Below are 15,015 nucleotides of genomic sequence, written 5' to 3'. Positions count from 1 at the left end.
CCAGAAGGGCTCTGATCAGCCCGCCCCAGCACCTGATACCCCTTGGTCAGAGGAACATGGGCATTGCCCTTCGGGGGTTTCCCCGGCCCCAGCACTGCTGAGCTGCTCCGCTCTTCTCAGGGCAGCAATGTTCACAAGCAGGCAGGCTTTAACATGGTTCTGTTTAGCACACAGGTTAAACTTTGGTCTGATCCAAGCACAGGGAAGCTCTGGTGAAACCCCCTCAGGCCTGTACTGGAACAATAGCACTCCTACACCATAGTGCAGCTTGTTTTTGTCTAAGTTGATGGACACTGTTATAGATGTACTGTAGCTAGAAAAAAAAATTAACTAGTACTCAGCATTCTCCTCATTAGAATCAAAAGCACTTACTAGATCTGCGCAAGGCACTTACATGCTACTCAGAAGCATCCTAGGTGGAGCGGTACGGGTGCTCCCCTGACTGCAGAGCCGGTCCCAGCAGTAGAAAACCCCTCAGCCAGTCTGGGGTGGGACTGTATGTCCCACAGTCCTCTCCCACAGGAAAAAAATCCCACGGCCACTGGCGGCTACTCTCGCCCTGCAGAGACCACAACTGTAGAGATGAGATGGCGTAACGCTATTTAGATGGTATTGTGTTAACAGCATGGTCCTGTGATGGAGTAACACTTACTACCAAGTTGCAACTACCACGACGCGTTTCAGTCCACTGCAGGTTGGGACGCTGCTTCCCTTTCCTCGCCTGTTGTTGCTTTTTAACTGGCCTACAGAGACATGCGATTCTTGTAAGAATCAGAGTTGCATCCCACAGTCCCTTCCCAGAGCTGACACCTTTCTGAAGGGAAGGTTCAACTAATTGCATTCTTTGTGAGTTCCACATGCTTCAGCTATGCAGGGTTAGATAGGTTTTTCATTTACTGCTGCTTCCCGTACAGCTAATCAAGAGTCTCTTCAGCCACCTGGAATTCCATTGTCTGAAACAGGGCTCCCTGTTGCTTTTAGAAACAAATTAAAGTCATAAACCCTTCAGTTTCCCACTGGGGGGAAAGAAAAAAAAAGGCTGATGTAGAAACCTACTGGCAGAGAATAAAAACGTTGTAAGAAAAGAAAAAAAAGGCTTAGTAAATTAAACTAAACCATTAACCTCCCTTTCCAGGTTCCCCAAAAGAGAGGCTGGAGCTACTGCTCTGACTTGTGCCGGGCGGCCGCCGACCGCATCACCTCACGGCCGGGCGGCACGGCCACTCCCTCAGCGGTTCGGCGCGGGGGGTTATGGGCGGTGGCAGGCTGGCCCGTGCCCCGCACCGTCCGCGGGCCACCAGCGCCGCCATGGCCGCCGCAAGGCGCCCTGGGCCTTGTAGGAAGGGACACGCCAGCCAATCGGCGCCGCAATTTCGAGAGGGCGCCCTCGCGCGGCCGCTACGCCCTCTGAGGCACGTGCTTCCCGTCCTGTGATGTCATTGGCCAAGAGGAGGGCGTGCCCGACGGAGCCGTGCGTGCGCGGCGGCCAGCGGTCGGTAGCTGGCCGGCGGCGCGGCCGGCGGATTGGTCGGCGCCGGGGGGGGGTGGGCGGGGCAAGGAAGCCGGACCCGGAGCCCCCTCAGCGGCGGCGGGCGGCGGCGGCGGCTCCTCAGGCTCCCGGCGGGATGGGGCGGTGGGCGCGCCTCGGGCTGGTGCTGAGCCTCACGCTGGTGCTGTGTCTGACGGCGCTCTGGGCCGGAACTCTGGCCGCGGCCGGTTAGTACCGGGGCTCCGTGTCCCGCTGGGCCTGAGCCCGGCGGCGGCCTTGCCCCCCGCCGTGGCCTGCTGCGGGGAAACGGGAGGGTCCTGCTGCGTCCTTGGGGACGGGATGCTGTGTGCTCCGCTGGGGCTTTGGGGTGCGCGGGGGCACCGCCGTCCTCGCCAGGGCGCTGAGGCGGTGGAGGGGAAGGGAGCTGGGCTGCTGTCAGCTGCGTGGCCGGGGGTGGCGGGCCCATCGCTCACCCTGTGCTGCTGGCTTTGCCTCACCGGGGGCGGTTCGGTAGGCCTGACAGGGGTGAACGCGTTGCTTAGTCTGGCTTCGGCCTTTAAACAGTTCGGTAGGAGCCTACCTTGTAATGCTTCCTCTGCTCAAAACTGAAATGAGACTTTTTTTTTCCTTCCTACTACGTGTTTTCCTGCTGAGGAGCTGATAGTGCTGACGTTAGCGTTATCAGAACAGTTTTCACATGCAAATATATCGAGAACATTTCTGGGGCCTGCGTTATGTCGCTGTGATATATTTTTTTCCTGCTTCTTTTTTTGTTATGCAGTTTGGGCTTTGTGTGCTTCTCATATGTTGTCATCTACTTCCTTTCCTTTCTCCCACACCCTTCGCACCATGGGCGGGTGGGGGAAATGTGCAATACTTTTATTCATATAGTGTTTCTAAAGCTAGAAAGTACTCCTTTAGTAGACAGCCTTATCCAGTGCTACTGAGGATGTGCTTTTAGGCTGTCAATGGTATTTCAGGGAAGTAATGTTTTCTCTAGAGGTAAGTTCTGTGGTTTGGGTTCGTTTTCATGTATGCAGTAAGAAGTTGAAATTTAAAGTTCTGTTACTGGAGTTCAGATCGGATATCAAGCACAGTTATAGGAATTTTGTAGGTAATGTTATATGCCAGCAGGGCACTTCCCAAGGTGTAGAAAGGATATGTACAAGTTCTGTGCAGCCAGAGAAAGGTACCTAGGCTCTGAATAATGTGTTCTCACTATGAGTGTATATAAAGAAAAAAGCTAAGGTGAGATGAGACTGTTCATGTCAGATGAACCATCTGTTGTGTATGTGGAAGTTAGGTGACAAAATTAGGGGCTGTTCAAGTGTGCATCTATAGCTGTGCTAGCATGCAACTGTTCTGTCTTGACTGCTTTTCCACTATCACAAAGTTGTGTTTGTGAATATGAAGATCCAATAGCTTAATTCAGCCTTTAAAAAGCATATATTTAGAGTCAATTGAACTAATACAATTAGTAGGCCCAAGAAAGCACATGGTACAGTACATGAAGGATTAAGAGCTGTTGCCAAACGTAAATCGCTACTATGAGGTAAAACTGTTCATTAATATCCAGAATTAATTAGGAGAGGGTGTTCAGAGTCCAGCTTTTGGCAGCAGATTAGAACAGGAAGACCTCTCTTCCTCCAATTTTTGTCAAGAATCATTCTGAAAGAAAATAAGACATCATCACTTCATTGAGGTTTTGATTTCCTACAGTAAGAGTAACACTTTCTCTAGTAGAGTCTGTCATAAGCCTAGAGACTGTGTGTTAAATGCGTCCGTGAATACCTGTTCATTCCTAATGTCTGGTCTAGAAACAGTCATCTGGAATGTGAGTACATTGAAGGGAGGGGTTTTAAGAAGGATGAGTAAAAATGGTTTGAGTGTTACATTTCCTGAGTTCAGAAGATGTTCTTAATGAGGATTTTTTTTTTAGTAGTGAGTCTTTTAACGATAGCTTTAAACCCTAACTCTATAGTCATAAACTTTGCTTAAATCAATTTATTGAAAACTTGAGCTGAATGCATGAAAACTCAGGCCTAAAGAAATGGGCACTATTTTTTCTAAAGATACAATATTAATACAGATTATGAAGAAGTTGAACACTGGGGGCTGGGGAAAGAATATTAAGGAGTCCATGGGGAATTGGCAAAATCAGCTAACAGAATTGGAAACTCTGTGTTCCAGCCAAAGCTGGCTATCTTATGCGTGTTAACAGCAGTCATGGCCTTCTGCTTCTTCTGTTACCATTCATTAAGAATGTTGAAAAAAAATCTTTTTTTCCAATTGCTGATATTATTTCATTCCTGTGGTGTTTTCCCTGTGTTTGCAGACTAAGAGGTAGAAATTCTGTCATTCTGCCTGAAGAGAGGAGCTGATGCTTCCTTCCTCTGACTGTCCTGCATCTTCCATAGCTGACTTCGGTGATAGGCAGAGGTTTTCATACTGTCTCGTTAAGTGGTAGGACAAATGAGCACAGTCATATACTTGTAGGAAACTTCTGTATCTGTTCTCTCAAAAGCCAATAATGGCTTTCCCCGCCCCTTCTGATTTTACTTACCTAACTAAAAAACATTCCCTAAACTTGTTGCCTGATAGGGAATCTCAGTTCCTATAGAGGGACTGCTGGAGACTAAGTTTTGTAAATAGTTAGCCAGCAATTGCAAGGAGACTGGAAAAAAGATTTGTATTCAGGGTGAGGGTTGACCTATATCTTAAACTTTTAGTTGCACTAAAATGAATACAGTGCACAGATTGTAGCTGGGAACAATTTACTTGCTGCAAGGGATACTTCAGAACTAGTCTCACTGAATAGATGCATTTACGGATTTTGCTTAACTCACTGCAGATTTTAGAGGTTCATGTAACAGGAATAGAAACAACATAGAAACATTTACGCTATTGAGTCTGTTTCTGTGCTGAATTTAACAGTTGAAAAATTGATGAGGTAATTTTCTTAAGATTTCTTTTTTGTCCTGCAAGAATAGGATAAACAGGGTTTGCACTCTTTCAAAGTCTAACTAGTCAATTGCACGAAAAGAGTATTGAAAGAAATAACTAAAAATACCACAGAATGTCTCTGATGGGTGCTCTAAAGCAGTGGTCAAACCTTTTTTGTTCATGCACCCCTCTCGGTAAAAACATTTTTGAGCATGCATCTTCAATGTTTAACTTAAAAACAAACAAAAAAAAATGTACTACTGTACTAGCATATTACGTACATCATAAAACATACACAAAAACAGAAATGAAAAAAGAATGTGATAAAAATGAAATAAACACTGTATTAAGAAAAGTTTTATTTATTAGTGGTACAAAAAGTATTTTCTTCCTGCGTGCCTGGTGGGTTGGCTAGCACACCCCCTGGGGTGCACACACCCCACTTTGGAGATCCCTGCTCTAGAGCATGCAAACTCTTACTTGTTGCTTTGTTGTGATGGTGTTTGAAGCTTGAAGAGCTTGGCAAAAAATGGAAGGAAACTGACTCCAGTGATCAGTTAGGGCATTCCTCAGAGCTTTGGGAGATTGCCAACTGCTTGCACTTGCTGAATTTTTGGCTATTTCCTGAAGATGAGTGACCATTCTAATGTTGAAACTGATAGTATTTCTTGTCTGGTCGTAGCAGTCCTTTAGCCTTACAGGCTGTCAGTTGATTTGTTCTTCTAATACAGCAAAACTCTGGAACTGTTGGGCTCCCTCCAGCTAATGACATTCTTCTTGCTGAATCACATGGCATAGCTCTTCTTGTTTCTGCCCCGCTCTCCATAGTGCTCTCTTGAAAAAAGTAATTCTTACAAAATGGTAGGATCTTTATCCAGCATATGGTAGGAACTTTTTATCTGGCATAGGCTGCCAGATGACTTTTGCTATATTTAAATAGGCTGATTGAACACTGGTATTTCTAATTGAGGAAAATGAATACATTTTAAAGCTGATTTTAATTATATATGAACTGGTGGATGGTTGAAACAAGTGTTTAGCTGTATGAAGTGCTCTAGAGTCCTAGCTGGGCATGAGAGCACCCAGCAGTGTCTACAGCTCAGCACGGTTTGACAGTGAAGCATTCTGTACAACATCGTCAGCTGCCCGTTTCAGCCACAGGTATTTTTGCCTACTTCTTCCTTTTAATATATCATTGCATCTCCCTAATTTGTTTAATAGAAGGTAGGGTTAATTTCCAGTTGACCTTTTCAGAAGGGGTTTATAGAAGTAGGCAGCCTTGGTAACAGATCCAAATTAAAAAAAAAAAAAAAAAGTTAGTTACTTTTTTAAATTTAACTGTGGAAAACAAACGAAACTATCAGGTTTAATCTCTGAAGCAGGTGCACAAACATAACATCTGTGACTTTGCCAAGTAGTTGAGCCTTGAATAATAAGCAGTTCTTAGGTCAAACTGTGACCTTCCATAGATCTTTCATTAACACTTTCAGAATAATTTTCTTAACTGTTTCTTAGAAGTAGGCACACTTCCATGAGTAGCGGGTACATATTAGTCAGCAGTTCTGTGAAATAACAAGGCTTTAAGTTATCCCTCCTCTAGTCACGTTATTGATCATCACTGCAACCTCATCTGCCTAACTTAGAAGAAGTCTCAGAGCTAAGAACAGTTAAACTAATATTTTGTTGTTGCTTTAGTGCTATTTTGGAACCACTGTTTTGAAAACAATTATTCAAGTACAGCTTCTTAATAACAAATCTGGTTCCTTCAGAGAGAATTTAAATGATGCAACAGAAATGAAATAGGTTTATTTACTTTTAAAGAAGAGCAGCGAACATTTAATGAGCTCTGCCACACATTGCTCAGATGTCTCTTGCCTTTCAGTTTAGTAAACCTTTTGCTTTGCATATGAAGTTACAATAAAATTATCCTTTGATATGTGTGCATAGATAGTATACCCTATTTATATTTGACCTTGTGTGGTCTTTTGTTGTAAGGTCAACCTTCCGCAAGTTGAAGTCAGTTAGTAAAGCCTTTACCAAAAAGCTAGAATGGTCTAGTGCCTTCAGCCATATAGGCTGATTTTGAACAGACAGAAAAAAACACTCTAGCTGGTATAGCTGTTAAAAATAACATGATGTTTGTTACTGCAGTAACAGGTACAGTATAAGTGCTTTGTATATATTCATAACAGCACACCAGCTACTGGGCAGGTTAACCCTGTCTTATATTTCCCCCATTCCAGAAGCATGTCTGAATCTCTTGGCAAGCTCTGGAGTTTGAAGTTGTAGGGGTGGCATTTGGTTTTAGATTAAAATTATGTAGGATAATACGATGTAATTTGTGGGAAAGGTGGCTTCAAATTTGTTTCATAGTTTCAAAGTAGAAAGGACCAGCAAGTATCCTAAGTGCATACCTACTTTTACTGTGTTTAAAAAACAACTGTTACATGGTGATCTGAAATGTTGAAGTTCAGTGGTAGAACTTCTTATGACTTATCACAACCAGCCTTATCTGTTAGATTCATCAAGCTGATAAGCACTGAGGTCTCTGATGAAAATGCAGCTAATTTGTTTTTTCTTATGCCTTTTTTGGTATTTTCGAAATTACGCTGTCTTGGCTGCTACTTGCAGGTTCTGTTTCGTCTAGTCTGTTCTTTTCTTTCTCCACTAGTTTTTCCTAAAGGGCTCATTTTTGGCCCTGTAGGGTACAGCTGCTTACCCACACTGACTGTTATAGATCATTTTTAATCCTGTGTCTGCTGGCAGTCAAACTTTTTGAGCTTTCCATCCTCTTCAGTACGCTCAACAGACTGTTATCTATTTGTCTCAGTTGCACTGTCAAACTTCTTGTCACCTTATTTTTGCAGCTTCACTTATATGTTTTAGCATTTTTTCTTGATTTTCATTATGCTGTTATGGCTTAAAGTTGATCCTTATCTTTTTACTTACTTGTTCTAATCAAAGGTTATACTTCAAATAACAATGTGGAAATAACTTTCTGGAATCTGGCTTCCAAGATTAGCTCTTTCATTGCAAATAGCCACAGTTGCTCTGTTACAATAATAGTCTTCAAAACATGAGCTGATAAAAGTGTCATGTTTGTAGTTTGCCACTTCAGAGATGATTTATCTCTGGTAAGACACTTCACTTGCATGAGGATGGAAAGTACGCAAGTTTTGTTTGCTGTCAAATGCTTATAGAAAGTCAGCAAAGTTCAATTAACTTTTTGAGAGTTTTGTTGGCATTTGGTATTTGTGCAGGTAGTCTTTAACAGCTAACCATAACATGCTGAGTGGTGTATCTTATGTACAGGGCACTAACTTCTATCAGTTTAGGTACTTCTTGTAGTCATAGTGCTGATCTTCAGCCTGACTATGCCTTACCACTGCTGTAGGGCATTACACACCCCAGAGTCTCGGAAGGGAGGAATTTCTAAATATAGTAGGAGTTAGTGGCAGCTTTTCTTAGTCATCTGGTTGTGTTTTGAGCTTTTATTTTAAGTGAGTTGTGTGCCAGAGAGAGGGAGGCCTATAGCATCTTCTTTCAAATGTGTGGGGAGTTTCTTTACTGAAATGAGGTGGAATCAGATACTGGGAACAGTCACGTTTCAGCTGTGATAATTTCAGAGGCTTTCAGTTGATAGTGCAAACCAAGTTGTTTGAAGCACAGTGCCCATTTAATTTGCAGGAACAAAGAAAATAAGAGACACAATTCTGCAAAACAATGGCAAAACTATAATTAAAAAAAAAGCTTTTCTGGTTATCTTCTCCCTCCTTTTCACCTCTATTCCTATAGGTTTCTGCCTCTACCTTTCTTTGCCATTTTTTCTCTTTCCGATCTTTCTAATCAAATATCGTATCATAGCCCATTCAGGTAAGAAAGGTGACAATTAAACAAAGCTTGCAGGTTTTGAAGAGTACCTTAAAACCAAAATAAGTTCTGAAGAGAGACCTCTATATAAAGGTCTGAATATACTGGTCAGGCAAAATTAATTGGCATTCTATAAAGAACAATGTTTAAGCGGGGTGGTAGTAATGTAACTTTCTGGTTGCTACTGAAGCTGTTTATACTAAAGCTGATTTGGTGACTAAAAACCTTAGCTTCCGTAGGTCCTTTTCACTTGATGTATAACTTTTTTAAAGTAGTTTAGTTGGACTGGAACAATTCAGACTGAGTAGTAATCTAGAGGATTGGTTTTGGTTTAAAAAAAAAAAAATCCACACTTTTTTTCCAGTATTGGTCACACAGTTGTGTTGGCATAGTTTAAGGAAGAAGTGGATCATCTGTGAAACAGTTGATTCTTCCTGACAGCACTGACAGGGTCTTTCTGAAATGCATTAGTCAACTTAGTACACTAGAATATTTCAGAACCATGGTACAATATTATAGTTTAACTTATTTTTATTTTTGAGACAATTACTCATGGAAGAGCTTTTCACTGACTTATAACATCTCTTCTAGATGAAGAGGGAAATCAAGACGAATCACTGGAGTCAAAGGTGAGCAAATAAGTTTCTAGTCATTCTGTTTTTCTTGTAGAGTGAGACCAAAGGTCTGAAATTCAGGACTGTCATTTGATTCCTGTTTTAAACTGTTCTGTGGCTCTTACTGTCTCATTAATTCCTTCTGTGCATCAGAAGAATTAATGTTGTGTTATATCTTTGAAAAAGATTTTTTTTTTTCCAAAGAACTGAAAGGGGTAAAGTCAATGAGAGTTGGTAGAGGTAGCTCAACTTACTGTTGATACTACTGTTTACACTTAATATGTTAATTAATCATACCTTTAAAAAGTAATGTTGTTTTTGCCAGCTGCTGCTCTTCAGTTTCTAATCTTCTAAATTATGTGGCTACTTTCCTTCAGACTTTATCAGCAGAGGACCAAGTAAAGGACCATTCCACAGGAACTCGAGTGGTAGCAGGTCAGATCTTCCTTGAATCAGGGAAATCAGACTCTCAATCGGAAGATGAAGAGAACTTTCACAGTCAAGAGGAGGAAAAAGAGAATTCACTGGAAGAGTTAAACTCTCTAGAAGTGTCAAATCTATTAAATAAGGATTTGGAAGAAGCAGAAATACAGAGTCCAGGTAACTGCTCACAGACTTTTGAACAAGTGGCAAGAAAGATGCATCTGAGTAACTTTGGCACATGGATGAACACAAATAGTAATTCTGAACATATGAAATAACTAGTGTCTTAACCTGTCTGGAATGAAATGGTAACTGCTGCCTTTTCCTTTAGAAAGTAATTCCAGAAAGTTTTCAAATATATTGTGAACGAAATTTGAGTGTTATTTTTAGATTCTCATTTGAAAGAGTTTTCTGTAGTTATTCTTGTTTCCATCTTCTTGGAAAGCTTTAACTATCAAATGGAGAAAGCCCTAATTTCTTTGTATAGGACTCAAGTACACATAATATGCTGTGTGTATGTATACCAGCCATAGAAGGAGAAATTGCATCAGTGTTTCAGCCTGCTGGCCGTTTGCCTGGGGAGTCAGTTGACAGAGAAGGAACAAATTGTGACGGAAAGCAGACTGGCTAGGACAGCATTGGGAGCCTTAGGGCAGCATCGAAATTGCATGTAAACTTCAGTAAGTTTTTAAATATAGGTAAAACCTTTATGTGCTTATGCCTAAATTCCCAGGAAATATTAGTATTTCTTTTTTACTACTAATAAAAATATAAATGTAATATGTTTTTTTGGCTTGCAGTTAGTAGTGGATGATAATTAGATGGCACAGTTGGGTACCCTAGCCTGTGCAGCAAAGACTTTTCACTTGTCCATGAAAAGTAAATCTTCAACTTTACTGAAAAAATATAACTACAGGGTAATATTAGTATTTGTCTGTCTTCTGAACTCCAATTCAAATGTCAAAAGAAAGCAGGAGTTATGAAATGAGCTCTGTTATATCCTTTCAGTGTTTTCTAATAAACCTTCCTTATTAATGCAGAACTAGTACACAGTTTGTAAAAACTCAATAATAGGATTAAGTATTGCTGTTGATAGGTGTGGTGTTATACAGGAGAAAGGTATATAAAAGCCACTAAATAGCTTGTTGACACAAAACAGTGAGCTAAGCACCATATTTAGTTAGTGCAGTCTGTTTCAAAAGTAAACTTTAAGATACTTTTAATCTCACATTAGAAAGGTGTAACCAGATGGCTTGCTCCCTGGCAACTAAGATTTTTAACTACACCTGCCAAGGTACTGCAAGTGACTTTCAAAACCGATAAATTTAAGTCTTGCACAGTTTTCAGAACCTGTTATGAAGTAAGAGATGTGGATGGAAGGATTACTGGATTAATCTAAAAAGCAATTCTGAAGGAAAGGTACTTGTATTCTGCCAGTTAAAAAAGGACAGCTTTACTGACAAATTTTTTAACTGAGCAGGACAGGAATCTACTTCAGGTACAGATGTTACATCTCTTGAATGAGCTACTGGTGACAGGACTGCATTAAGGGAGATTAAAGCTTTTCTAAGTACAGTTTGGCTCCTGCGTATGGTCATGAGATTGCATGGAAAAAATAATATTCTTCAAGTTTCCATGTGTATTTTTCAGGATATTGAGCAGAAAAAAAAATTCATCTTCAGTAATTTAGAATTAATACCACTAAGGCTTTTAAGCTTCTAAGAAAGTTGTCCTGCTCTCTTCTGATTAGTGAGGAGATCTTGTGTGTAAAGAAAATGGTATTTTTTAAGTTATCTTTTGTGTTGTATGTTTTTGTAACAATCAAGTTACATACTGGAAGTTTTTGCTGAATACTGCCCACAAGTTTATACAGAGATTCCTGCAGCGTTTGTTTTCCTATATGGAGGAATCTTACAGTAATGTAACCAATACTTATAAGTTATCTGTATTTGGGTTTCCTGCAGTATAGACTATGAGATGAGATAGAAGTAAAAAAGGACAAAATATAATGATAAAAGACCATATACATTACCTGTTTTACTATGTCTGAATAAATTGCTGCTTGCACGCTCAGTTTGACAAAAAGTATTTTATCCTCTGAGTAAATTATTTGCCTCAGATTGTATTTATCAGTCTGAAGTACATGATAAAGTAACTGTGGTGAGCATTTTATCCTGTGATCGCATTGCTGTGTTGCTTTAGGGGCTAGTATCTGGGGGGGGCGGGGAACAGCATTATGGTTGAATTTGGAATGCAAAAAGGCAAGGGGGAGGACTGGGGCAGAGTAATTTCATAACTTTAGTGTACAGCTAAGTCTCCTGCAGAGCACTATGTAAGTGGTTCATGTCCAGTTGCTTTCAGTACAGGGGACAAGGTGCTAAACAGCACAAGTAAGACTTCAGGTTCTCAAATAGTGTTAATATCCTGGACCTGGAGTTTGTTCAAATGACAGTGATAAGTGGTCCCATCCATTGTAGTTATATGTACCTTTAGCCTGAGTTTGTGCATTACTCTGTGGTTAACAGATGTCTAAAATTATTCCAGGCTAACTGCATCTGGACACGTTATTTTTGAATGCAATTTCTGAAAATAACACTTTTCCTTGTGTGTTATGGGATAATTAACTTGGAGTGGTGTGGTGGAACGTCTGCCAAGGAATCAAATTATGAAGAGCAATTTGAACAGGCTAACTAATCCTGGAGACTTCCTTATGCTTCAAAAAATCAATATGAAATTTTTAAATTAGTATGGTCTCTAGGCCTTACAATTATAGACCCTAGAAAAAAAGAACTAGCTTTCTCTATAACCACGAGAATTACAAAATTAACTTGAAAAAACACCATGTAATTGACATTCTCAATTGCCTGACTCTGCATGTATCTTCAAATGAAGCTGAACCCAACTGCTGGATTTAGCTTAGTGAAAGAGAAGAACTTCTATAAAAGGCTAATTGAAATAATTTCTTTTTCAAAAAACAAAGATAATTCTTAGTCTTTGTAGAAGATTGATTTTATTTAAAAATATTGCAATATTGGAATTAGTAACCTTTGAAGTTCTAGTACATGAGAAATGATAAATCATGCTGTTCAAAGTAACTTTGAATGCAACTTAAATATATTGGTGAAGTGAAATAAAGTTTTCAATGTAAGTATCTGCAACAGTAGAAGATGACTGGACTCGTAGTGATTTCATTTAAGTCTTTTCTTACAGTTGCGTATTTTAAGCGTACTCCCTGCTGATATTCAAGTACTTTCAGTATTGCATTTGATGATGTGGGTGGTTCTGTCATGAATATATCTCTAGCCCTGGGGCTGAAATGCTTATATGCACTGGAATGCACTTCAAGGGTAATCTTTTGCATGAAGAAAGGAATGCAGAGAAGAGAAAGTGAAAGGAAGGGCTGTTTATTTTTGTAGGCAAAAATGTAACAGATTTACCTTCCCCAATCTAAAGAAAAATATTTTCTTTGCTTAGAACTAAAGAATATAAGAAACCACATACCTTCTGTTTCATTTTCTACTTAAAAATAATACTTTTTCAAGTGCCATTTGGAAAAATAATTGCTTTTTCAGGCTTTTATAAATTACAAATTTTACTGAAAACTTGATTAAATGCAGTACATAGAAATTAAAACCAACATAGGAGTGTTTTCCTATATGTAGTAGATGACTTTATTTTGTGGAATAAAGGAAGGCCTTCTAATTCCTGGGTATGTATTTTCAGTATTGACAGCTATTGGAGGCACTGCAGATGGCGAACCTTGCCACTTCCCCTTTTTATTTATGGAGAAGGAGTATGCAGAGTGCACTGCAGATGGGAGGGAAGATGGCAGGCTTTGGTGTGCCACAACTTATGATTACAAGAAAGATCAAAAGTGGGGCTTCTGTGAAAGTAAGTAACCTGATGTCTTGTTCTTGTCTGAGGCATGCTTTCTTAAGCTAGCGTTTTCAGTCCTCTTAATGCCTTTTATTTTAGCACCTAAAAGTCCCTGTCTTATGTTAATGGCCACTTTATACTGTGATATACAAGTAATTAGAAAGGTGAAGTTCTTGTGATGGAAAATATTATAATGGAAATGCCACTTTCTGAAGCTATTTGGGAAATCTTGCAGTGGAGGCATCTATGAAACTCTTAGTTTCTGAGGCTGTAGGAATATAGGGGTTTGACAGTGTCTTCTGTTACACTCGCAGATTTGTTGCAGAGAGGCAACCTTTCTCTAGGAAGCATCCTTCCTTGCACAGGTTGCTTTGGAGCAAGAAAGAGAATATTTTAACAGCAAATTCATACATGAGAGACATCACACTAGAAGAAACTGTCTACCAAGATATCCAGCAGCTCCTTTAGACAGGTTTTTGTAATCGCTTGGTTGTTTCTTGGTCTTTGCAAACAATGCAGCTCTTAACATACTCTTTTCCTTTTTTTAGCTGAAGAGCAGTCTAATAAGAGAAGGCAGATGCAAGAAGCTGAGGATGTTTATCAGACTGGAATGAAAATCCTTAATGAAAGCAGTAAAAAGGCTCAAAAGAAAGAGTAAGTCTACCTCTCCACCCCCACAAGACAAGGATGATTTGGCTGATCACTCTGGCTTAACTGAAAAATAACTTAAATGAGTTGCCCTGGGACTTTGCACTTTATTGGACTTAGCATCAACTATGCAGTGATAGTACTGAAAATAAATAGGAATTTCAGGGTATTTAGAAAAACAAATTTATGCCTGCTTTCCTCTGCATCCACTAAAAATTGTATAAGATTAACTTCTGAAAAGTGGATGTCATCAAAATATTGACTTAATGCAAGATGGTGCTGCAGTTCTGTAGCTACAATTTATATGTGGCAACTGCCCAGAAAAAAACTGAGAACATGATACAAGATAATTGTCCTTTTTCAAATGTTTCTTACAGTCTGGTTCTCTTTCTGCTTCAAAGATTAAGTGGGAAATATCAGCATATCTTGTCCTGCTCTGTTTTTGTTTCTGCTTTCTGATATTTTCAGTCACCATAAAAATAGTATTAAACATGATCTCAACAAATTGTTAAAACTCTAATAATTAACTTTGTATGAGAGAAAAGGGTAATGCTTGTAGATGAAACAAAAAAAAAAAAAATGAAATGAGTGTCCTGTTCATTCTGGTCTGTTTACTTTCTACTCTGTATATATCCAATTACTGATGAAATAGTTGTCAGCTTACCACTATAATTAAGAATAACTGTGTTCATTTAGAACTCAGTGGTACTCATGTTGACAGCTTCATCCGTAAGTGGTGACTTCAGTCTGCTGGTTATTATGTGAGCACTGCTACCATGTTAAACTTGGTAAATAAGGGAGCATATTTCTACTTTATGTATCAGGGAAACTGAAGCACAGCGTAGAGATTGTCCATCACACCTTGGCAAAGACAAAGGGAGACAGTATCTGTTAGACTCTGACTAGTATTCTTTTGTATAAAATAGTGTAGAAATTGTAAAACAGTATTAGATCTTAGTTCTCTTGAACACCTTACACTTTCTTAGAAGACAAAATTGTGTGAGGAACCACGTGTGCCTCAGCCTGTCCTAAAGAAAACAAGGCTGAGAATGGAAACGAGGAGAGGTAATGAAAAATCTTGGAATGCTGTCAAAGGCCCATGAGAAATCAAGCTGAGGCATGCTTGACAGGACTGTGTTATGATATTTAAGG

At 39.8% G+C, this 15,015-nt stretch overlaps 1 protein-coding gene and 1 long non-coding RNA gene across 4 annotated transcripts in view; one reads left to right on the top strand and one right to left on the bottom strand.

Moving 5' to 3' along the window:
• LOC141742650 (uncharacterized) overlaps positions 1-592 on the bottom strand; it is a 275,873-nt gene extending 275,281 nt beyond the window's left edge. The window contains exon 1 of the long non-coding RNA XR_012586799.1: positions 395-592. This is a non-coding gene — a long non-coding RNA (uncharacterized LOC141742650). The remainder of the gene's footprint in view (positions 1-394) is intronic.
• Positions 593-1,544: 952 nt separating this feature from the next.
• The window catches only part of SEL1L (SEL1L adaptor subunit of SYVN1 ubiquitin ligase), a 36,080-nt gene continuing 22,609 nt past the window's right edge, over positions 1,545-15,015 (top strand). For 2 of the 3 annotated variants that reach the window (XR_012586796.1, XM_074585437.1), the window contains exons 1-5: positions 1,553-1,716; positions 8,894-8,931; positions 9,294-9,516; positions 13,063-13,230; positions 13,764-13,869. Coding sequence is in view for 2 of the 3 variants with exons in the window: in XM_074585437.1 (XP_074441538.1) it covers positions 1,626-1,716; positions 8,894-8,931; positions 9,294-9,516; positions 13,063-13,230; positions 13,764-13,869 (626 nt within the window). In the remaining variant the exon portion in view is untranslated. Of the gene's footprint in view, positions 1,717-8,893; positions 8,932-9,293; positions 9,517-13,062; positions 13,231-13,763; positions 13,870-15,015 lie in introns of all 3 variants that reach the window. The other variant, XM_074585436.1, reaches the window with a different exon arrangement.

This window comes from Larus michahellis, chromosome 4, assembly GCF_964199755.1.
Source record: "Larus michahellis chromosome 4, bLarMic1.1, whole genome shotgun sequence".
Taxonomy (NCBI): Eukaryota; Metazoa; Chordata; class Aves; order Charadriiformes; family Laridae; genus Larus; species Larus michahellis.
Note: the sequence above shows the minus strand (reverse complement) of the source record. Positions and strands in the feature narration are given on the sequence as shown.